The following is a 23,026-nucleotide window of genomic DNA, read 5'->3' on the forward strand; positions in this document are numbered from 1 at the left end:
ACATACAGTATGGCCGAAGAATACATTACCGCCATGTACATGGAGCACCTCTGGCGGGGTCGTGACCCCGCGAGCCCTGCGCTTCTGCACTCCTTGTCTTCTGAGGGGATTGGGGCGCAGCAGTCCGAGGGTGGGAATGGATGTGAGCCAGCGAGTGGGGCGGGGGTCAGAGGCACTTCCTCCCACACACACGCTCCGCCGCAGGGGATGGGACTGCCAAGCGGAGGGCTCTGAGTTGGAGACCGGTTTGCTTTCTGCTGTTTATGTCTCTGGCCATGGGTGAGTTTGTGAGCCTATCAGTCCTCTCCCCAGTGGTGCATAAATACATAGAGTAACTGCCTTTGACGTCTATGAAGAGCACAAAGAGGAAGAACAAAAGAGAAGAGAGAGTAGGAGAGAGGCTGACGGAGAGAGATGACACAAGAACGATGAAACAAAGAAACAGGGTGGAAACTTTCCTCTTTCTTTGTTTTTCATTACCTGGAGTCCCGGAGTGTGAGCTAAAAAAGAAGAACAAAACATATTCACCTTTTTTCCGTCAACATTCTGGTTCTCTTTGTGATTTTGTTCTGTCTGTGTCTCTGTTTTTTTCTGGGCTTTTTCAGTCGTTTCCTTCCGTCCCTGCACATTTGTTCAGCTTTTCCCCTGTTGCCTGAGTGCATTCAGCTTTTCCCCTGTTGCATTCTGGTCTGAGAAATGACAGCGCATTAGCATTGGCAGCATGTGGACGATGAGGCATGGCTCTGCTCTGCTCTGCTCAACACTGGGCTGTGCTGGGCTGTGCAGCGCTGGAGGAAACTCAAGCTGCTCCTGATGGATTTGCAGCTCAGAGACTTCATAAATGACCCAGCCCTGATGCATTGTTTGGGAAAGCTCTCTCCTTGTCTCCCTTCTCTCCCATTCTTCCTTTCTCTCTATCTTCTGTCTCTCTTTCTCTGTTTCTCTCTATCTTCTATCTCTCTTTCTCTGTTTCTCTCTATCTTCTATCTGTCTTTCTCTCTATCTTCTGTCTCTCCTTCACCGTTCAAATTCAAATATCTTTAAAGCTCAGTGTGTGCGGCTATGATTATTATCCTCATTTCAACAACAGCAGTGCCAAAGAAAACCAAACACACACACTCTCTCGTTCCTTTTGTGGCTGTTGCTGAATAGCTACATTCAAATGGCCTGCCTTCTCTTCTGATCACTGCAAACAATAAGCTGGCATCTAGGCTCATAGGAGAAACTCAAGTGAGGATTTGTTTTCAACTGAATTCGGGGCAGGGTGATACGAGACAGAGATGGAGTCTTGTGTGCAAAGACACATACACACACACACAAACACGCACATTCGCACACAGAGATACACATACACATACACATACACATACACATACACATACACATACACATACACATACACATACACATACACATACACATACACATACACATACACATACACATACACATACTCATACATACACATACACATACACATACACATGCACAAACATATGCACATTCATCTCGTCCATGTTTTGTCAGAAAATCAGTCCGACATTTATGTTTCCTACTTCTCTCTCTCTCTGTCAATTTTCAATTTTTTTCAATTCAAAGCGCTTTCTTGGCATGACAAATAAGGCATTTCCAAGGCAGTCATGCAGAGGAAAAGGAATACAATGAACAAGAAATTTAAATGTTTGTGTGTAGACTTACATAGACCTAAACGTACATAAAATAAAAAAATACTAGATACCGCAGAACATTGTGTATGTGTGTGTGGTTCCAGAGTGTCCCTCAGGTGATGACATGAAATATGAAAAAATATATATATATTTCGCTGCCGAAGCAGCGGAAGGCCTCTCTCCTGAGAGGATAGACATTTTTTTTTGTATCTAAAATTTGAATCTTAAATTATAAATTTCAATCTATAAATGGATTTTAATTTTGTCTGAACCTTCCCTATTTGGCAGTGACCAGATGTTCTGTCCTCTTTTGGCAGTCTGGTTTTTCTATGTCTACCTGTTTCCACTTTAGGGCTGCTGTCACTAAATCTGCACCTGATCAGGATTTGCCTCTGTTTCATATCTCTGACAGAGAGGAGTCTTTTTAGGGTCAGATAGAAGTTCACTCTACTTTGACTGGTAGTTTGGTTTCTCCAGTCTTCCAAATAGTCTTCTTTTGCTTTTTTAATACCTTTATTGACACAGTACTGAGTCTGAGAGTGAATTCGTTTTTGTCACTGAGTTAGTGAATTTCAGTACCAGCGGGCTCAGAGGAGTCTCAGGGTTCCGTTCCTGCCCTTTAAATGCCTCAAACTGGAGAGTATTTTTGGGACTAGATTTCAGATGCATCCAGCATTTTAGAGTTGGTTTTTGAATAGATAAAGTTGATAACAGATAAAGATATAAGTTGATAACTAACTAATTCTGCCCTACATGCATTGTTGGGTGTTTCTGTTTGGACTTTCAATGTAAATTGACAACATGTAGGGATTCTGTGGGATGCGTGTCCCATGTAGTCAAGCACTGCATACTGAGTGGAGACTCCCATCCATAGGGTAAAATTAAGCAATAAGCCTACTATTTCAACAATTGCACTATTAATGGCGATATACAAATTAATGCGAGTCCGTGCTTTGCGCTGATTTTAGAACAGGTAAGGGGAGTTGTTAGGCACGACGCGAAGCCCACTTACCTGTTATAAACCCACTTACCTGTTCTAAAATCAGCGCAAAGCACGGACTCGCAGGGCTTTTTGCTACCGACAAAAAAGGGGTGCTTATTTATTCACATTAATTTGTATATCGCCATTAATAGTGCAATTGTTGAAATAGTTTTCAAACGGGCTCCTCTTTGCTGGTGCAGCGCCAGGGGTATCCTGATTTTGACACTTCAGTGTCCCAGATGATGTTGCTCCACATGTGTATGAAATGCGCTATATGAATACAATTGCCTTGCCGTGCCATTCGCTGCGCAGTAATATGGAATGTTATCATAGAATGGAGTTGGAACTTGAAAGGTTATGCTGGATTTTACAACGGCATTTAGCCAATCACAATCAAGGATTGGAACAATCAGTTTTAGAAAAGGTGTATTATGCTGTCCGGACCACATGCTTTATGGGGCTTGAAAGATTTGCATTTTTGTGTCAATTCTTCACTCTAAATGGTTTAGTCAAGTGGATATTGGTTGTTCAGAATTTTGTCGTTTTTCTTTTATTCGGTTTTTATATTGGTTTGTTTCTGTTAATTGTATTTCACTTTTTTATTTTTATTTTTAAAAAGCTCAATCCAAATCTTTTCATTTTGAATGGGTACTTCTTGTGGCTCTAGGGTACTCAAAGTATTTCACATCTCCTAGAACTGCAATTAGTAAAGTTAGTTACTTGACATTAGGGGAGGATTTATAAGTAAGGATAGTTATTTGACATTGAAGGATTTATAAGTAAGGTTAGTTATTTGGCATTAGGGAATGATTTATAAGTAAAGTTAGTTATTTGTCTTTAGGGAATGGTTTATTAGTAAAGTTAGTTATTTGATTGGCTTATTCAGATAAGTGTAGGGCTTGTGTAAATGTTTCTGCTGGTTGGAGCCCATCTCTAGGTCAAATTGAGCTTGTACAGCTTACTGTGTTTCACATGTGAGTTACTGGGTGAGTCAATCATTTTCAGATATCTAGTTTGTTATGGCCTGAGAAAGAAGTTTGCTGTCTGACTGTGACGCACTGAAGTAGGAGTGCTCCTTTTTTGCTTGTTTCTTTTCCACCTCTGGGTGATGTCTTCCATCATCTCCGCAAACAAATATTTTAAATACAATTCCCCTCTTCCCATCCTCTTCCCACTCTCTCCTCCTTTTCCATGCAATCCTACTCTCTCTCCATCTCTCCAGGAAGTGTGTGTTGCGCCTATGACTCAGGTGTGTGTGTGTGTGTGTGTGTGTGTAAGCAGCCCTTCCTTGACATGCCGGCAAAACAAATCTCTGCACTCCTCCCAGCAGCAATACACAAGCTCTCTCACCTGCTTCCCCATTCAAAGCCAGCTGCTCTCTGTCTCTCACACTCACTCACTCACACGCTCACTCTGTCTCCCTCGCTCGGTCTCGCTCCCTCTGCTCCTCTCTGTCTTTCTACCCTTCTCTCTTCCTCCCTCTCTCTCCCCCCTCTTCCTCCCTCTCTATCCCCCCTCTTCCTCTTCCTCTCCCTCTCTCTCTCTTCTTAGTCTCTTTCCACTCCTCCCCTGTTGTAATTTGTTGATGTTGTTTCACTAAGCAACACTGGAGGAACTGACGTTGTGTGTGTGTGTGTGTGTGTGTCTGTGTGTCTCTGTAGATGTTGCAAAGATGGATGCTTTCATGTGTGTAGTAGCTCTGAGTTTGGCTGGATAAGGAGCTGTGGCTGTGGAGAGGCTCAGCCTCTCTGTGGCGTGGACTGGTGCACAAGGCTCTTCAGCAGTCAGGTGTGCAATTGATTGTTGTGTTTTTGCACTGCTGTTTGCTGCTGCTCAACTCTGTTTCCTTTGATCCACAATGTCTTTGCCTGGGGTTACTGGGCAGCCTGGGTGTTTTTTGTTCCTCTACCTGCTTTTTACTTTTCCTTATCTGTCTATCTATCTGTCTATCTATCTGTCTATATATCTGTCTATCTATCTGTCTATCTATCTGTCTATCTATCTGTCTATATATCTGTCTATATATATCTGTCTATCTATCTGTCTATCTATCTATCTATCTATCACTCTCATTCTCTTCTCCTGCATTCTTTCTTCCATACACCTTACATCTGCTGCCATTAGAGCATCAGAGAGCTTTGCGGTGCTGGTGAGAGGGATCTAGGGGGGTGGGCGGCTGGGGTTAGCGGAACCTCTCTGGTCTCAGCAGGGAGTCCTGACGCTGCCGAGTAGCTCTTGTTGACGCCATCTTTTCCCATAGCCCCCTGCTAAAGCACAGGGTCATTGGTCAGGAGCGATGGGCGCCATGTACCAGACCATCCCAGCAGGGCTTTAATTTAATGAGGAGTGAGTGTGTGTGTGTGTGTGTGTGTGTGTGTGTGTGTGTGTGTGTGTGTGTGTGTGTGTGTGTGTGTGTGTGTGTGTGTGTCAATGTTTGAGCACCAGTATGTGTGGGTGTGTGTGTGTGTGTGAATGTTTGAGCAGAATGGGTGTGTGTGTGTGTGTGTGTGTCAATGTTTGAGCACCAGTATGTGTGTGTGTGTGTGTGTGTGTGTGTGTGTGTGTGTGTGTGAATGTTTGAGCAGTATGGGTGTGTGTGTGTGTGTGTGAGAATGTGTGTGTGTGTTCCAGGGCATGCTTGCACCACTGCGGCGTTTAAAGGCATTCTAGACAGAACTCTAATTGGACTGTGGAGTCTGTGCACAAGTGTACAACCCCTCCCCTCCATCTCACACACTCTCTCCCACTCTTATTCCTTTTGTTTGATATCATCACTCTATCACATCTTACAAAACCATTCTGTGCAGTACATAAGTCTAGGGTATATAGCAGGCACACACACACACACACGGCTTGTGTGCACATATAGCAGGTTCACACACACACACACACTAACAGACACACAGCTTGTGTGCACATATAGCAGGTACACAAACAGACACACACATGCACACATGCACTGGTGTGTGTGTGTAGGGCATGTGTGCAGAGTGCTGTGTGCCGGGGCTGCAGATGTGATTTATAGCGGGTGCTGGTGCGCTGCCTCTGGGCCAGAGCTGAAGCCCACCAGGGGCCTCTGGCTGGATTAAATTACATTATGCCGTTTGTCAGCAGACAAGAGCTGTTAATGCGGACAAACACACCCGCAAACGCACAGCCGTAGTGACACACACACACACACACACACACAAAGACAGACGTAGTACGTTCAGAAACATTTGGAGGTTTTGAAGCAGATGTTTCCAAACCTTTTGAAGCAGCAGCTCCCTACTTCATCAAATGCTGGAGTTACTCGGGGATGACTGCTCCAATCATATTTATTGGCCTCCTGCTGCTTTAGGAGAGAATATGTTATTATCCAGCCTGATATATCACCGACACTGGTGCAGAACCTCTATCTCCGTGTCAGAGTGTTCCAGAAGCACAGCTGTTTCGGTCTAGGCCTGCCGTCGGAAAGAGTAGTGCTGGCAAAGCAGGGGGCCCAGCTCTGAGGTGAGGGCTTGTTAAAAAAGTTATCTCTTCAAAAAGCCCTCCAAATAAAATCAATATGTTTTTTTGACATGTCTTTTACTGTCAGACCAGATTCTGGCAGTGTTGCATTATGCAGTGTATCTCTTTAGAGGGCCTTTTGTGCGCGCGTGTGTGTGTGTGTGTGTGTGTGTGTTCCATGTTTTTGAGTTGTGCCTGAAAGACATTAAAAAAAAATTGTGCTCCCTGTCCCTGATTTCACACAGTTTATTCTTGTCTTCCTCCTCTCTCTCTCTCTCTCTCTCTCTCTCTCTCTGTATACCCTACCACTCCATTCTCTCTCTCTCCCTCTCTCAGCCATGCATCTGTTTGGACTGAACTGGCAGTTGCAGGAGACAGAGGGCTACGCCTTTGAGAACGGCCAGGTGAAGTCGGACACCACGCCCACCAACTCCGTCACCGCACTGTCTGCTGACAGTGGTAAGAAAACCACCCACGCCAACAACCTTTGCCCACACTCACCTACAACACACACACTCTTACCACCACACACACTAGGGGTGTAAATCACACCCATCATGGCGATTCGATTCAGTATCGATTTCCTGACCCAACGATTCGATTATTTTCGATACTCATGAATACACCACGATACGATTCGATTCGATTCGATTCGATTAATTTGTTCTTTTTTTCACCTTACAGGCTAGACAATGTTTCAGATTTGAAATAAATCAATTAAAGCTGTTATATCGTTATGCATTTTATTTGAGAAACAACAGCCAATAACAGAAGTAGAAAAGTTGTACTCCACCTAGGCCTATGACAACCTCATTCACTGAAAAATAATAATGCCCCTGTTATAGATTCTGAAAGGCCTTGCATCAAAAAGTACTGTACAAAGTACAAAGTGTTAAGTAACAAAAATAGGCCTATACCACAGTCACTATAGAATAACAATACTTAACAAAATCAGTGCAAAAGTGCACTAGCAGCAAACGGTAACAAAAAATAGGCCTGTAGTTATTCAATTTAAAATGACAATGCTCCACAAAATCAGTGCAATGAGTGCACTAGTAGCAGCAAATGGTAACAAAAAATACCCCTGTAGGCCTACTTCATTCACTATAAAATAAAAATACTCATCAAAGTGCACTAGCAACAAAAAGTAAAAAAAAATAAAATAAAAATAAGATATTTTTTTTTTTTTTTTTTTTTTAAACCGATACTCTTGCGGACGTGTCGATGCATTCTATCGTCGACTGTTGGATCGATGCATCGATGCAAAACGATTCTTTTTTACACCCCTAACACACACACACACACACACCAGAAACACTAGGGGGAAAAGCATTCTATCAAATAGACTTGAATGTGTCCTTATTCTTGTTTCTGCATATTCAAACCAACTTCCGCGGCACTCTGCTGACCCTCAGTCCCCGGGACACATCCTCCATGGACACCCCCCCAAGCTCCGGCGTGTTTGCATTCACAGCATCCTCTCCACCCACCCCCCACCACCCCCACTCTGCGGCCCAGTCTAATACCAGTCCTAGGCAACCCTGCACAGCACCCCCTGCCTGCTTCTGTTCGTCTGCTGTAAAGCCAGACGGACTGTTTGATCAGATCTAGGGAACGGAGATGCTTGTCTGCAGTGCATCAGATGGCCCAGAGGCCTGGTCCGCTGCAGCTCCGGGTCCAACGCGGGGGCGTTTTCCAAACAAACAGCGCCGCGGACCACCCAAACGCCGGACCCGACCAGACTACTGATGCAAGATTATTCTCTTCCAGAGGAGGAGCGCTCAGAGTTGACAATGGACTGCAGTCATTTTCATGCTCCTCTCGTGTTTACTCTCTCTCTCGCTCTCTCTCTTTCTCCCTTTCTCTATCTCCCTCTCTCTATCTCCCTCTCTCTTTCTATATCTGTATCTCTCCCTCTCTCCCTTTCTCTCTCTAAGGGATACTCAGTCTCATCCCCATTATCTGAAGCTAGCACTAGGCCCAGCCAGCAGTGAAATGGAGTGTGTTTGAAGAATGCTGAACCACAGAAATACCCATGGAAGCACATATACATATCCCCTACACACACAAACACACACATATATATTCACACATTCATGGTCACTATCAGTTCAACATATACAGTCTCTCCTTTTTTCTGTATGTCCCACACATACATGTATTCACACTCGCACACATACACACACACACAAACACACAAACACACACACACACACACACACACACACACACACACACACACACACACACACACACACACACACACACACACACACACACACACACACACACACACACACACACACACCCTGTCAGCCCTGCACTGTCTCTAGAGAGATCGATGTGTTTGTGTTGGATGGCCTTCTAGAGCTGGTGACTGGAGTAATGCATTTGTCTTTGCTGGGAGGGAGGTTTGTGTGTGTGTGTGTGTGTGTGTGTGTGTGTGTGTGTGTGTGTGTGTGTGTGTGTGTGTGTGTGTGTGTGTGTGTGTGTGTGTGTGTGTGTGTGTGTGTTTGTGTGTGTGTGTGTGTGTGCGCGCTTGTAATGTGTGTGGCTGTTGTGATGGGGAGCAGGAGCTGTGGGATGTGTGCTCATCACTTTGGGTTGTTTTGGGCCAAATGGAGTGACCCTTGAAATGGAGAGCAGAGACCTTGTGGGACCCTGCGTGTGCGTGTGCGTGTGTGTGTGTCTGTGTGTCTGTGTGTCTGTGTGTGTGTGTGTGAGAGAGAGAGAGAGAGTAAAAGAGAAACACACAAAGAGAGAGTGCATGTGGGTGTTAATGCGTTCCAGTGGGGACAGGGTAATACTAATGCCAGTGGACAGTGAGAGAGTGTGCTGTGCTTGAGGGAAAAGAGTGCAGCTGACCCCCCCCCCCCCTTGTCCCCCGTCCCCTGTCACCTCTCCCTCCATGTGAGGCGAGAAACGGAATGAGGTCAGATAGAGAGACAGAAAGGAGGAGAGTGAGAGAAGGGCCTTAGATCTGTCTGGAAACAGGGGGAACATTCCAAAAGGAGAACAGAACTGTAGCCTTTTAATCTGATTAAATATGTGCTTCAACAAGATGAGGCAGATAGAAACCGCATGTTTATGGCAAGGCATTGCATTTTATAGAGATATGCATTCCTAATCATCTGTGGAGGCCTTCATCTCCCTCATGTACGCTGTAAGGGCCTGCTGACACAATCAGGTTGACATTTATTTGAACAGAATTAGCATTGAAGCCCTGTCCACACTCTCTCTCTCTCTCTCACTCTCTCTGTCTCTCTCTCTCTCTCTCCGTCTACGTCTCTTTCTCTCTCTGTCTGTCTCTCTCTTTCTCTTTCTCTCTCTCTCTCCCTGTCTGTCTGTTTTACAAAGGGTACAGAAAGGAGGGGTATGGTAATGTGAAAATGCAGTGGTGGCATTTATGATGCCAGATTCCCCTTTAAGCAAGTGGTGCTTTGTGCGTCTGGGTGTCTGTGTGTTTGTGTGTTTGAAAGCCAGCGGTATCTTGACCTTAAGACGAGCCAGAAGTAATTATGACAGCGGCCATGAGGAGAATCACCCATGATCAATACAGAAAGGCCATCTCTTTTCTCTCTCCACACCACTCCTGAACACATGTACTATGGACTATATACTATACAACATGTAGCATCACAATCATACTGTAAGTGGCTGTAGTAATACTTGAGAACAGCAGACATCTGCAGCATATACTAATGCACATGCGCAGACTAACACAGTAAGCTCTCACACTTAGCATTACATACTGTATGCCTGACATCTCACTACAAATCCCTGAATAGGATTTAGACCAGCGCATTCATTAACCAATGTCACAGAGGCCAAAGAAAAAAAAAGATTTCATATCAACTTTATTATCTACCATTTGCATCATTTAACAATGTTACACAACTAGTGTTAGTGCCAATAAAGATTAACCGTGTTGTTTAGCAGAGCTTCATGAGAGCTACCGTATCCCCCTGGCTTGACAGAGCCTTAGTGTTTCCTCATCACGCCTTTTAATCTCATTTTTATTCATGCTAAGTGCCAACCTGACAAATCCTTTAAAAGCAGAAAGTGTGTGTATCCCCTCATCTGAGGCAGAGGGCCCTACTTCAACAATTAAGGCTTGTGAAAAGCGAGGCAGGCAAATGAATGTGCACTCACTCCCTCCGTCTAGTGCACTCTAGGCCCCGCACGCTGAATGGATTAGAAAACTGCCCAGCCGTCTTAAGCCAAAGTTATCAAGAGATGCAAAAAAAACGCCGTTGGAATACATTAGAACCTGAGTGCAAGTGAGACCGAAATACAGATGAACACACACACACACACTCATACTTATCCTGCCACACATTCAGACCTGGTTGAAATTCCACAGACAAATAGCAGACAGGAAGAGATTAAGGGACTGAGAGAGAGTGTGTGTGGGGTTGGGGAGGGGAACAAGAGAAGGAGGGGAGAAAGGAGAAATATGTTTAGTTTTCTAATGAGGTTATCAGTCACTTAAAGGCCCTTTGTTTAGCTAAGAGCTAGCTCCATTCCAGGACATAGTTAGCTGGTCCAAGGAAGGAAATGTTATCCAAATACAGCATACCTCTCCCAGCATCGCCTACCATCCTGTAGCCAACAGCTCATATATCATCATCCTAGGTCAATAGCGCAGAGATTGCAGCTAACAAATTTGAAGTCATAACGTATTGCTATCAATGTGGGTTCCCATGCTGCTCTTACTCTACATCCTCTCTCCCTGGCATTGCTGCTCGATATGCAGTCCTTATTGTTCACCTACATTTTGAAATATATACATATATTCAGGATGAAACTGGTGCAGAATTTCATGTTCCTAAAACCGTACAGCATACCTTCTCCTACCTCTTGTGTTTCCTTTCCTTCACACCCGCGCACAAACACACACACACACACACACACACACACACACACACACACACACACACACACACACATCGGCACAGTGGAGGCTTGCTTGCCAATAAAAGTAGCATTAGTGTGTCTGAACAGATGGTTGACACAGGTGAGAGTAAACCACTGATTAAACAAAGAGATACCCTGAGCAAGGGAAAGAGAGGGGGAAAAAGTGAAAAAGGAAAACGAGCCCTGGAACCTTCCAGAATATGGAAACAAGACCCCAGACTGGGATTACCCACAAAAGCCGAGCAACAATGAGCAAAGGCGTTGAGAGCCACACCGGCCTGCCAGATCGTCCAATCGCAGATCTTCTGGTTTCCGCGTTTCAGTACTAACTGCCGCATGTCCCCTGCCCATGGTCCTCGTCCAGGCCCCACCTGCTGCCACCAACTAACAGCATCAGGCGCAGGGCTCCTTGCGGTGCCAGCAATACTGCCAATCGGTGGGCATCGCAGATGGTGTCTGCTGACGCCGTTCAGAAATAGGGGAGGCTGGTGGGTGAGGGATGAAGACAATAGAACGCCCACAGGCTGGTTCTATTAGGAAACAACAGAGCAGAGGCTGGCTTTTAATTAACATTTACCCACCCCCCACCCCCGTTACACACACCCCCACACCCAACCTCATACTTGCATGTATCAGATATGCCAATCTCACACCCTCGCAAAACAGTGCCTCGCCCACAAGTGCACTTCTGGAATAATTAATGGAATATTAACTCCAGCTGGTCGCCATTAGCGACCATATGATCTCATTTCCCGGCTTTGCATGTGCTCTCCAGTTTTAAGAGAGTTTTAATGTACGCTGGCGATTGAGAGGCTGTTGAGCGGCTGGTGGGGAGTATGTCGCATGTGCTGCGTGTGTGCGTCATGTCTAGACACGCTGCACCCTAAGGCCCTGCGCCTGAAGATCCGGTTTCCATATACTGGCAGGCCCCAGTGTAGGATGCTACAGCGAGCCAACAGGTAGAATCCACTTGCACATTTTTTCATATTAATTTGGCATCGCACTCTGAGTGTTTCTCTATTTGTAGGTCATCACTGAAACAGGACTATCTTTAATTTAGCAGAACAGGAGGCGATAATTTGCCACAAGGAAAAGAAGGAAGATCCTGTCTTTTTTTTCTCTCACTTCATATCGCTGCCAAGATTTTTTTCTTCTCTTTCTTCCACTTCTTTTTTTTCTTTTTTAATGCAGCCCACGCTGGTATATTACTTAGACATTAATTCATTGTGTGTGTGTGTGTGTTTGTGTGTGTGTGTGTGTGTGTGTGTTGTTGGGGTGGAGGAGGAACCGCAAGGCGTTTTAACACACATTAATAGCAGCGCTCTGGGAGATGGCTATCAGGCCTACGAGCAGAGCATTAGAATAACCCGATTTTCCATGTCGAGGCTCCATCTGATCTTTGGCAGCATATTAGGCCACTAATGCCCATAAACATGCATAGGAGTCCATGGGACAGGAGCAAGGCACAGCGCTCGCTGTAGTGTGTGTCAGTGCTCGAGGAAAATAAACCATTCACACTCACACAGACACACAGGCTGTACAAATTAGCTTCGATAGCCTGAGACTTATGCTGCATCCTTGCCCTCGGCATAGAGGGGGATATGTTTGCCCATCACTGAACCCATCCAGCGTCTGGTGTGAATAAAAAAGGCTCCATCCATAACCATCTCATAAATATTACTCTCCACACAGCTCTCCCTATGTGACTATCCTCTCTTTCCCTGGATGATTTTGTCAGAAGTTTAACCCTCCTTCTCTCCCCTCTTTCTCTCTGGTTCCGTCTCTCAGGTAAAATCGGTGTGTTGATACAGGAGAATAACACCATAGACACAGGGGAGGTGGATGTGGGCCGTCGGGCAGTCCAAGATGTTCCTCCTGGAATGTTCTGGCGTTCCCAGATCTTCATCGACCAGCCCCAGTATCTCAAGTTCAACATCTCGGTGCAGCGCGAAGCCCTGGTCGGGGTCTACGGACGAAAAGGCCTACCCCCGTCTCACACACAGGTATGCCTCACAACCACCCGTGAGACTGCGTAAGATGGCACATTCCACTCGCATCAGTCTGTCACCCAAATTCTTCTCAGAATCCATCCATGACATCCACTGAAGAGAAACCAACTTTGTGCTGGGGGAAAGCAAGGCTTGTTTGGTGTCTTCCCTTCGATCACTCATAGTGCTGCAAGATTCTTGTCAAAAAGTCAGTCAGGAAATAAACATGCATTCATCCGGCTGGAGTCGTGTTCCCCCCTCGCTCTGAACCCAACGTGTTCCCCGCACAATGGTGCTCAAGGGCAGAGGCTGAGACCTCCATCAAACTCATCTCCAGATGAAAGAGCTGCCGCCTAATGGAGGTAATTGGTGACAGAGGTAGCCACAATGGGAGTCGATACAGCACACAGCACTTCGATTCCTACCTTTAGCGCCTTTCCCATGAATCAATGCGGTTCCTTGCAGAGGCCAGAAAGCGTGTTAGAGCCAGGAAGACTGGTGAGGAAGAGAAGAATGGAAAAAGGGTCTTCCCTGTAAGCAAAATGACGTCCCCTAGACGTCCCGTAATGGTCTCTCTGAACGTTCTAAAAACGTAAATGTGTATGGTTCCCGTGACAACTTTAGGACGTTTTGCACGACGTTCCAAGACCGTCCCGAGGACGTTGCGGTGACAACTGAGAAACGTTTTCTATAGGTCCTGGGGACGTTATGCAGGACGTTGCAAGCACCTCCCGAGGGCATTGTGGTTACGTCTGGGGAACGTGTTTCTATAGGTCCTGGGGACGTTCTGCAGGAAGTTGCAAGAACGTCCTGAGGGCATTGTGGTGACATCTACAAAACCTATTTTAGACGTCCTGGGTACGTTATTCAAGGATGCACCGCGGACGTAGCAGGCACGACCGTTTTTGCTGAGCTAAATGAATAAAATAAAATAATAATAGATCGCGGAGCCGTCATTTTGCTTACAGTGCGCACACACACACAAGTTCAAGTTCATTTATATTACACATTTCATATGATATGCATAGACACAGACACACACGATTACAAACTTGATTGCGGGCATGGGAATTGAACCATAAACCTTCCTATTACTAAACGAGATCGCTACCTACTGTCCTAACACTGTCTGATTACTATAGTGCCACTTTAACAGGTTTATCACAGTGTGAGACAGCCAACAAACTTAGTCTTTTTTGAGGAAAAGCATATTGTAGCAATCTCAGTCACTACGCATTGAGGGTTTTCCGTAATGATTCCTTTTTTAATTAACATCCATGGCACATCACGGACGTGCGGGCAGGGAGGCAGAATAACTAGCCAAACTAAGAATGATGAAATAAAATAAATATGAATGCTTCTGTACTGATCTGTGCTATAAATGTAATTTCTGCATGATTCCAATACAATGCATACATAGGAAGGTGACCAAGTGTCTAGCTTTAACATATTGAGCTTTCCACAGGCCTTCAAAGATGGTGCAACAGAACGAAGAGCTCACCGGTCAAATTGTCTGATTGGAATTTCTTTAAAAATCCCGTCTCGCAAACACAATTTTGACAACAATCCTAATATTACGTAAGGCCTATAAAGCAAACGTGCACTGCCCTTATTATGTTTAAAAGGAACAGGCTAATCTGCCGTTAGAAAGTTATTTAACAACACGCATATGCTGCATTTTAAAGCGCAAACCCTCGGTTTCAAACGAGGAGCGAACTGAGTGAGAAGGATCCAACATGGCCAAGCAGACTAGCCTTAAAAGCTTTTTTTCAGAGGCCAAAAACATCTGATGAGGGTAAACCTTCTGACGAGGATGAACCTGTAATACCTGCAGTGTTGCGCGTTTCCTTTTATTACCGTGCGTGAGCGCGCGGAAGAGCCGAGAGCGGTATTGCAGACAGAGATTTTGAAAAATTATAGCACTCGCCTCATATTGAAAATTGGAGCTGTGAACGTAGTTCAAAATTATGAATTATCAACAATGAACTGAGCAAGTTCATGTAGAAAGTGAACTTTCCAAACACTGAATACCTGAAGCCCTAGATGTTCGAACAGCATCACCAAAGAAAAAGCTGAAATGTCGGGCGTTTATGTCGTTATGGAGTGACAAGTTCTCTTGGCTCAGGTGCGAGGTAATTGATAGTCACAGTAAAATGTGCAAAGGATTCACAAGAGGGTCGAATAATTTAAGAATCTCTGCTCTCATTGAACAGAGCAATGACCATGTTGCGGCGCTCATTTTAACGCCACAGCAGGTTGCGCTTAAAGGCCACTAATTGACGCGCATCAGACATAAATGTTTTTGTTTCCCATTGTAAACTTAGGAAAATAAACATGTTGCATTCTAAACTACCTGATTATGTTATTATTTAAGCTATGCAGGCCGTCAGTTTTCTTCAATGGGCTAATTTAGAAGCAGAAATAGGCTAGATATTTGGCCGGCTTATCATTAAAATGTCGGGCAAATGAAAATCATTTTTCTCTAGCGGAACTTCTGGTTCAGAGAGGACCATCAGAGGACCAAATAAGAACGGTCCCTAAAAGTCCGTTTTAAGGCTCATGCGAACGTCACGCAGAGGACCTGCAGGTAAAGGTTACGGGACGTTTTTAAATGACGTCCTGGGGATGTGTGCTGAGTTACCAAATTATAACGTTCCTTAATAGTCCGTTTTAAGGCTCATGCGAACGTCACGCAGAGGACCTGCAGGTAAAGGTTACGGGACGTTTTTAAATGACGTCCTGGGGACGTGTGCTGAGTGACCAAATTATAACGTTCCTTAATAGTCCGTTTTAAGGCTCATGCGAACGTCACGCAGAGGACCTGCAGGTAAAGGTTACGGGACGTTTTTAAATGACGTCCTGGGGACGTGTGCTAAGTGACCAAATTATAACGTTCCTTAATAGTCCGTTTTAAGGCTCATGCGAACGTCACGCAGAGGACCTGCAGGTAAAGGTTATGGGGACGTTTTTAAATGACGTCCTGGGGACGTGTGCTGAGTGACCAAATTATAACGTTCCTTAATAGTCCGTTTTAAGGCTCATGCGAACGTTACGCAGAGGACCTGCAGGTAAAGGTTATGGGGACGTTTTTAAATGACGTCCTGGGGAGGTGTGCTGACAGACCAATTTATAAGGTTCCCTAAAAGTCCGATTTAAGACTCATGCGAACGTCGCAGAAGGACCAAACGTAGACTTGCTACGAACGTCAAAAACATTCTGGTAACGTCCTCTAGCGAACGTTGTGGCGGGGACCAATTGGGGACGATTGGGGACCTTGCGAATGTCCTGTTAACGTCCTGGGGACGTTCCCTGTTTGCGGGGTTGGCAGTTATTGCTCTGCTTTTGTCCGTAGCCGATGCGTTTTTGTTTAATTTTCATCCCTGTGTGACATTGGGGATAGAAGAGTCTGCAAATGGATGAGGACAGGTTTCAGCCATCAAGTGCTGTAAGACAAGCAGATGCAATCACCTTCGACATCAAATTCAGATTCTTTTAATCTTCTTGTTCTTGTTCTGTGAAATGTTTGAGGAGCTCCATCTAATGTAGGAGGCCTGTTTCTTTCATGATCCCAAGAGTGATCAGGGGTCTGTATTCTCTTGATTTTGGAACAGTCAAGAACCAGTGGCTGAAGATTAGCACAAGGCCTCAGGGTTGTTGGTGCAGTAAAATGATATGGCATCGAGTTTCGAAGCCCCTCATAGTACATCAGTGCTACAGTTTCCAAAGGCTTACATGTATTTCATGCTATTTGACAGGATTCCTGTTGGTGTCTGAATGCAGGTTGCTATTCTGTCCAGCTGTCGTGTAATTAAGTAGGTTTTGATCTGTGGCGTCAGGCTGCATGTCTAACGTCTGCTGAGTCTCCTGTCTATTACAGAATTTAAAGGAGTCCTTACTATTTCTAAGCCAAAAGATCTGACAACAGGAAGGTGTAAACAGTAAATCTGGATATTTAACTCAAATTGTGTTTGTTTGTGTGTGTGTGTGTGTGTGTGTGTGTGTGTGTGTGTGTGTGTGTGTGTGTGTGTGTGTCCCAACTGTCCCACCAGTATGACTTTGTTGAGTTGCTGGATGGCAGTCTGCTCATCTCCAAGGAGAAACGCAGTCTGATGGAGATAGAGGCGGTGCGTCGGGCACGCTCGGTGAACTTGCACGAGGCCGGCTTCATCCGCTTTCTGGACTCGGGCACCTGGCACATGGCTTTCTACAATGATGGCAAGAATGCCGAGCAGGTCTCCTACAACACCATCGTCATAGGTAAGTGTATGTGTGTGTGTGTGTGTGTTTGTGTGTGTGTGTGTGTGTGTGTGTGTGTGTGTGTCAGTGAGACAAAGTAACTTGAAACTATGATTGATGATTCTTCAGCTCGATGCATAGCTCAGACTTCATGTGTGTCCGTGTTCACATGCCAGAAGCACACTGTTGCAGTACCTCTGTGGCAGGTGGAATGGAGGGGGCTGACTTCAAAGCAGTGCCAAGTGACCTGTAGACCTTACTCCCTTCTTTCAAAGAGAGGCTCTCTATTCACGTCAGAGCAGTCCACAGCTCCACAGTAGCCCTTGTCAATGGAGCACCCTAGTCTCATACCCTAGGATATTTGCCAGGCAGAAAGGAAGGATGGCCCTGCGGACATAATTGTTCTGTGTGAGATCCCAACATGTGACTTTCTCATACACACAGTCACACACACACATGTACACGTGCTTTCAGATGCCAGATACAGCAGAAAAATGCTACACACACACACACACACACACGCAGTCCAAATAACATCCTTGGAACCCAAGGGAACCTGGCGTATAGAGTGGAGTGAATATACTGTAAAGCATCATCGATTTCCACTGTCAAGTGCAAGTCCAGCTGGAGTGAGTTTGTTCTGTGGAGGTTTTGGTGCATGCCTGTCTTTGTGAGCTTTTGTGTGTGTGTGTGTGTGTGTGTGTGTGTGTGTGTGTGTGTGTGTGTGTGTGTGTGTGTGTGTGTGTGTGTGTGTGTGTGTGTGTGTGTGTGTGTGTGTGTGTGTGTGTGTGTGTGTGTTTGTGTTTGTGACACGTAAGCCGTACAATAACACAGCTCATTTTAGTCTCTCTGGTATTGTGGGTGTGTGTGAGGGGGGGGGGGGATTGGGGTGTGAACAGACATGTGTATTGCTCTGCCTTTGTGTTCCTCTGTGGGTTTTCTGTTATATTACGGCAATAGAGAGACAGTCATAAAGCATGTAAAAGCCCATTTAAATTCTGCACATCTGTGACTGCAGGCGTGTGTGTCTGTGTGTGTGTGTGTGTGTGTGTGTGTGTGTGTGTGTGTGTGTGTGTTTGTGTGTGTGTGTGTGTGTGTGTGTTTGTGTGTGTGTGCTATACAGTCCTTCAGATGTGTGGAGCTGACAAAGACTGGACTGTGTGACTGATAATTGGCTATAATAATGCTGTGATTGGTTCATTAGGGAAGAGCAGGCAGCCACAGGTTTTCATAATCAAACATCTGCCATTATTTTAATTACGGAGAGAGAGAGATAGACACAGAAAAAGAGAGAGAGAGAAGGAGAGGTGACACAACTGCAGGATTCGATCAAGTCTGTGTGGTAATTTACAGAATCTGCCTCTTCAATTAAAGCTCTCTCCCCCTCTCCCTCCCTCTAACCTCTTCTCTTTTTTCTGCCCCTTTTTCCCCACTTTTCTCTTTTCCTTGTACAGATTCGGTCACTGAGTGCCCTCACAATTGCCATGGAAACGGAGACTGTCGATCTGGAACATGCCATTGTTTTCCAGGTTTCTTAGGACCTGATTGCTCAAGAGGTACAATCCATCACTCTCTCTTTCTCTCTCTCTCTCTCTCTGTCTCGCTTCTACATTCAATGTTTTTATTCTCTCTCCTCTCTTTTACACACATGATACTCTCTTCCTGTCTTTCTATCACAAACACACACACATGCACACACACACACACACAAACACACACACACACACACACACATACACTCACACACACACACACACACACACACACTATTATCTGTGCGCTAGTTCTCACTGGTCCAGTCCTTTCTATAACTCTCCTGCCTCTTTTCCATTTGTCCCTGCTTCCAGCTTCCTGCCCTGTGTTGTGCAGTGGCAATGGCCAGTACTCTAGGGGGCGCTGTCTGTGCTACAGCGGCTGGAAGGGCACAGAGTGTGACGTGCCCAGCAACCAGTGCGTCGACGTCCACTGCGGCGGCCACGGCATCTGTATCATGGGCACCTGTGCCTGCAACACCGGCTACAAGGGAGACAACTGCGGGGACGGTAAGAGACAGTCAGAGGGAGGGAGGGATCGAGGGAGGTAAAGAGAGAGAGAGAGAGACTTCAGACGATAAAACACAGTTACAGTATTCAAGATAATTCTTCCATTACCAGTTTGTGTAAGCAGTGGTTCACCCTCAACACTTAGTGAAGTGAAATCCATTTTAAACACCATTTCATCGCATACATTAGCTTGTTGCCATTCATTTAGCAAAATTCACATTCCAGTCTTATCCTTAATGCAACAAAAGACCTTGAAGAGATTTATCATAATAAGTGCTTGCTCAAGGCTGAGACTTCTAAATAGCTTACTTTCCCAGACCAGCCAAAACACTCTGAGTGGGCGCAAGTTGTTTACTTCCAAAAGTGAATGTTGTCTTTGACCAGGAAAAGGTCAAAACAAAACGGTAAAAAAACGAGGTCAAAACAATAGCACCATTAAATATTTCTAAGAGTGACCAGACACTCAAGGGGCCATGGGAACCTACCACCTGTGAAGTACACAAACACTGGAGCTGCATTTGGGTGGCTTTTGAACCGGAGAAAATGACTTGCAGAATCCTCCAAGCCGCAGACAGAAAAGAAAGGAGAAAGGGAATGCAAGAAAAAAGGGCAAGAGAAGGGGTTTGCTGTAGATCTGCATGTGTCAAGATCTTCAGCGTATAGACCGGAATAACAGTACCTGACTTATTGTGGAAGAGTTCGTCAGTTCACCGCTCCATTGACAGTTTCTGCTATCTTTGACACATTTTTCCAAGTCTGAGCACAGACTCTATGGATCAATGGACAATCCCTTAGAATGGCTGAGAGGCTAGATCCAGGCTAGATCCAGAGCTCCCAGCTCTTCTGTTGCAGGGCAGGCCGTGGCACATGGAGCGCAGGAGGGCTGTGTGCAGAGTCCCGGGGCTCTCTTTCAAGTGCTCTTAGCCGCCCCCCCTGCCCCATACACCTACCACCACCACCACAGTTTAGGGTTACGCTGTCAGAGTGAGGCGGGATCGCGTGTCCCAAACCTGTCCAGCAACGAGCGTGAGGTCACACTTAGCGCCATCGATCCCCCCCTCCTAGCCAAGACACCTTTTAGTGCGCTCCACTTCATTGCAGCTCCTTAACATCATGGCTTCACACAGAGGAGAGGATCGTTGGGGTGGCGAGGGGAGAGGAGGGGGGGATAGAGAAACGAGAGGGCAATGCGATCCCTCCATCTCATCTTTCTCTCCTTTCCTCGCCCTCTGCACCCCCTCTCTTGCCCCCTAATGAAGGAGGATAAAGCTGCATCCGACAGGCATCAAAGGCTCTATTCTCTTCTCCTCGTTTAGCATCCCTCCCAACTCCCACCACCACCCCCTCTCTCTTCCCTCTCTCCCGTGCTTCTTTTCCTTCGCCAGGCTTTGATTGCTCACCGTCCCCGCAATAATCATTAAGTCAGGAGTTAATAGTTCAATATTCCAGAAACAATTGCTATTCTCTACTTCACAGAGCAAATAATTGCATTGATGTCCCTATTGATATGCTAGTTTCGCGCCCCGGCTCTCTCCACCCCGCCGCTCTCTCCGGCGTTTGGCATTCAGGCCGGGGCGGTTGGAGGGAAAAGGCCAGATTAGAATTGATTTTCCTCGCGCCGACTGATTAGCTCAAATTAGCTCGGCATGTACTGTAGTGTATACACAGCAGCCGAGCAAACCAAGCATCACGTCAGTGCCAACAGCCACCCTAGTGCCGCTCCACCGGGATGGGCTGAAGGAAGATCTCATCACTGGCAGCTAGATCATTGCATTGATTAGTGTCATGCACGTAGCTACACACTCACACAAACACACAAACATACACACACACACACACACACACACACACACACACACACACACACACACACACACACACACACACACACACAAACACACACACACACACACACACACACACACACACAAGAAAAAACTTGCACAGACATACATATGCATGCAAAGCATACTCAAGTGCACATCTATACTAATGTAGACTAATACAATCAGGTGCAATGGGATTCCATTCTGGAACTACTGGGCTGGTTCATGGATGATTCAAAGTAAATAGGTTCATTAATTTCACATAATTTCTAAAACAATCAGCAGAATAGGGGGGTGGGGTACACCCCTTAGCCCTCCTGGGGATTGCTGCCTCCCAAGCACAGATGTGAAGACATGTGTAATTACACACTGGCATGGACACACACACTTACACACACACACACACACGCACACACACACACACACACACACACACACATACACGCTTTTCCTACATCAGTCAACCACTGTTTGAATGCTCTCTCCCTGTCACTGAAAACCAGGACAGCAACAAGCGCGTACTGTTTGGCTGTTGCTCGTCCTCGAGGCTCAGTGTCTGCCGCTGCCTCCCTGCAACAATGCCCAGGCTGACAGGACTAGGTCAGCGCCGGAAGAGCCCTGTGTAAAATATACCTGCCCACTATAGAGCCCAGACAATGCAACAAAGGAGGCAGCCAACAATGCCCACTGTGTCGGAACACAATGACAGACGGATCAGGCTGACCTTCTGTCCTCTCTCTCTCTCTCTCTCTCTCTCTCTCTCTCTCTCTCTCTCCCTCTCTCTCTCCACAGTTGACTGCCTGGATCCAAGCTGTTCGGGTCACGGCACGTGTATCCACGGGGAGTGCCACTGTAACCCAGGCTGGGGCGGCACCAGCTGCGAGATCCTGAAGACCATGTGCCCGGACCAGTGCTCGGGCCACGGCACCTACCAGGCCGAGAGTGCCACCTGCGCCTGCCACACCGACTGGAGTGGGCCCGACTGCTCCGTCGGTAAGCCCCTGCACCCCCTCCACAGCCTCACTCACACTCGCTCCACACCGACTCACAGCACTTTTTAATTTAAGTTCCTGAAGATAAGGAGCGATGGCTCACAGTACTCATGTTCGTTCAGATAGCCTGTGGTGTTCTGTGGGCGACTGCCCTGCTGGTCTCTGGTTGTGCGTAATGGTTGGCTCCTTTAGGTTCACTGTTGCCAAGGGGAACATCAACAGGACTGTTTTCATTATTAATAACTACATTGGAGGACAAAACATTTGAGGTTTCTCATTCAGACCCAGAATCCACTACTGTGGAGAGGGAGAACGAAACAGGACCTTAAGTGGAGATCTTTTTGTGTGGTTTGGCTTGCAAATGGAAGCAACAAAATGTGCCTATGGTTGGAGTGTATTATGGCTGCCCAAGGCTACCCTCACACCTCTCTACCCATCTCTCTCCCTATCCCCCTCTCTCTATCTCTCCCTATCTTTCAGTCTCTCCTGCATCACATGATCCTGTGCCTGCATCACTCTTTAACTCTATGCCTCCCTCCCCTCCCTCTCTCCCTCTCTCTCTCCCTCTCTCTTCTTCCCTCTGCATCCCTCCCCCTCAACTGTGCTCTCTGGGCCTGCTGTAAGGTGTTCTGTCTCTGTCTCTTTCCAACTGTATTAATTAGCGGTGTAATGCTGCCTCGTTTAGAGGCGTGCTAATTAATGCTCAGAGAGAGAGAGAGGCTGGCTGTGGCGCTGTGTTAAAAGCAGATAAACGCCTTTTGCACAGAATGAAAAATTGATCAGATCGATTCAGTATCCTCCCAGTGCCAAGCTTATATTAAAACAGCCCTGAGAGGCTGGGAGTAACAGCTGCTGCCAAGACAGAGACAGAGACAGAGAGAGAGAGA

The 23,026-nt window shown here is 46.1% G+C and overlaps 1 protein-coding gene across 6 annotated transcripts in view; it reads left to right on the top strand.

Moving 5' to 3' along the window:
* Positions 1 to 23,026, top strand: part of tenm3 (teneurin transmembrane protein 3) — a gene marked incomplete at both ends in the record, with an annotated part of 201,492 nt that overhangs the window by 114,367 nt on the left and 64,099 nt on the right. For 5 of the 6 annotated variants that reach the window (XM_080837071.1, XM_080837072.1, XM_080837073.1 and 2 more), the window contains 6 exons: positions 6,475 to 6,597; positions 12,844 to 13,058; positions 17,093 to 17,300; positions 18,734 to 18,835; positions 19,127 to 19,321; positions 21,940 to 22,140. In XM_080837071.1, coding sequence (XP_080693197.1) covers positions 6,475 to 6,597; positions 12,844 to 13,058; positions 17,093 to 17,300; positions 18,734 to 18,835; positions 19,127 to 19,321; positions 21,940 to 22,140 — 1,044 coding nt within the window. The remainder of the gene's footprint in view (positions 1 to 6,474; positions 6,598 to 12,843; positions 13,059 to 17,092; positions 17,301 to 18,733; positions 18,836 to 19,126; positions 19,322 to 21,939; positions 22,141 to 23,026) is intronic. The other variant, XM_080837070.1, reaches the window with a different exon arrangement.

The sequence above is a fragment of the Sprattus sprattus genome (genome assembly GCF_963457725.1).
Source record: "Sprattus sprattus genome assembly, chromosome: 4".
Lineage (NCBI taxonomy): Eukaryota > Metazoa > Chordata > Actinopteri > Clupeiformes > Clupeidae > Sprattus > Sprattus sprattus.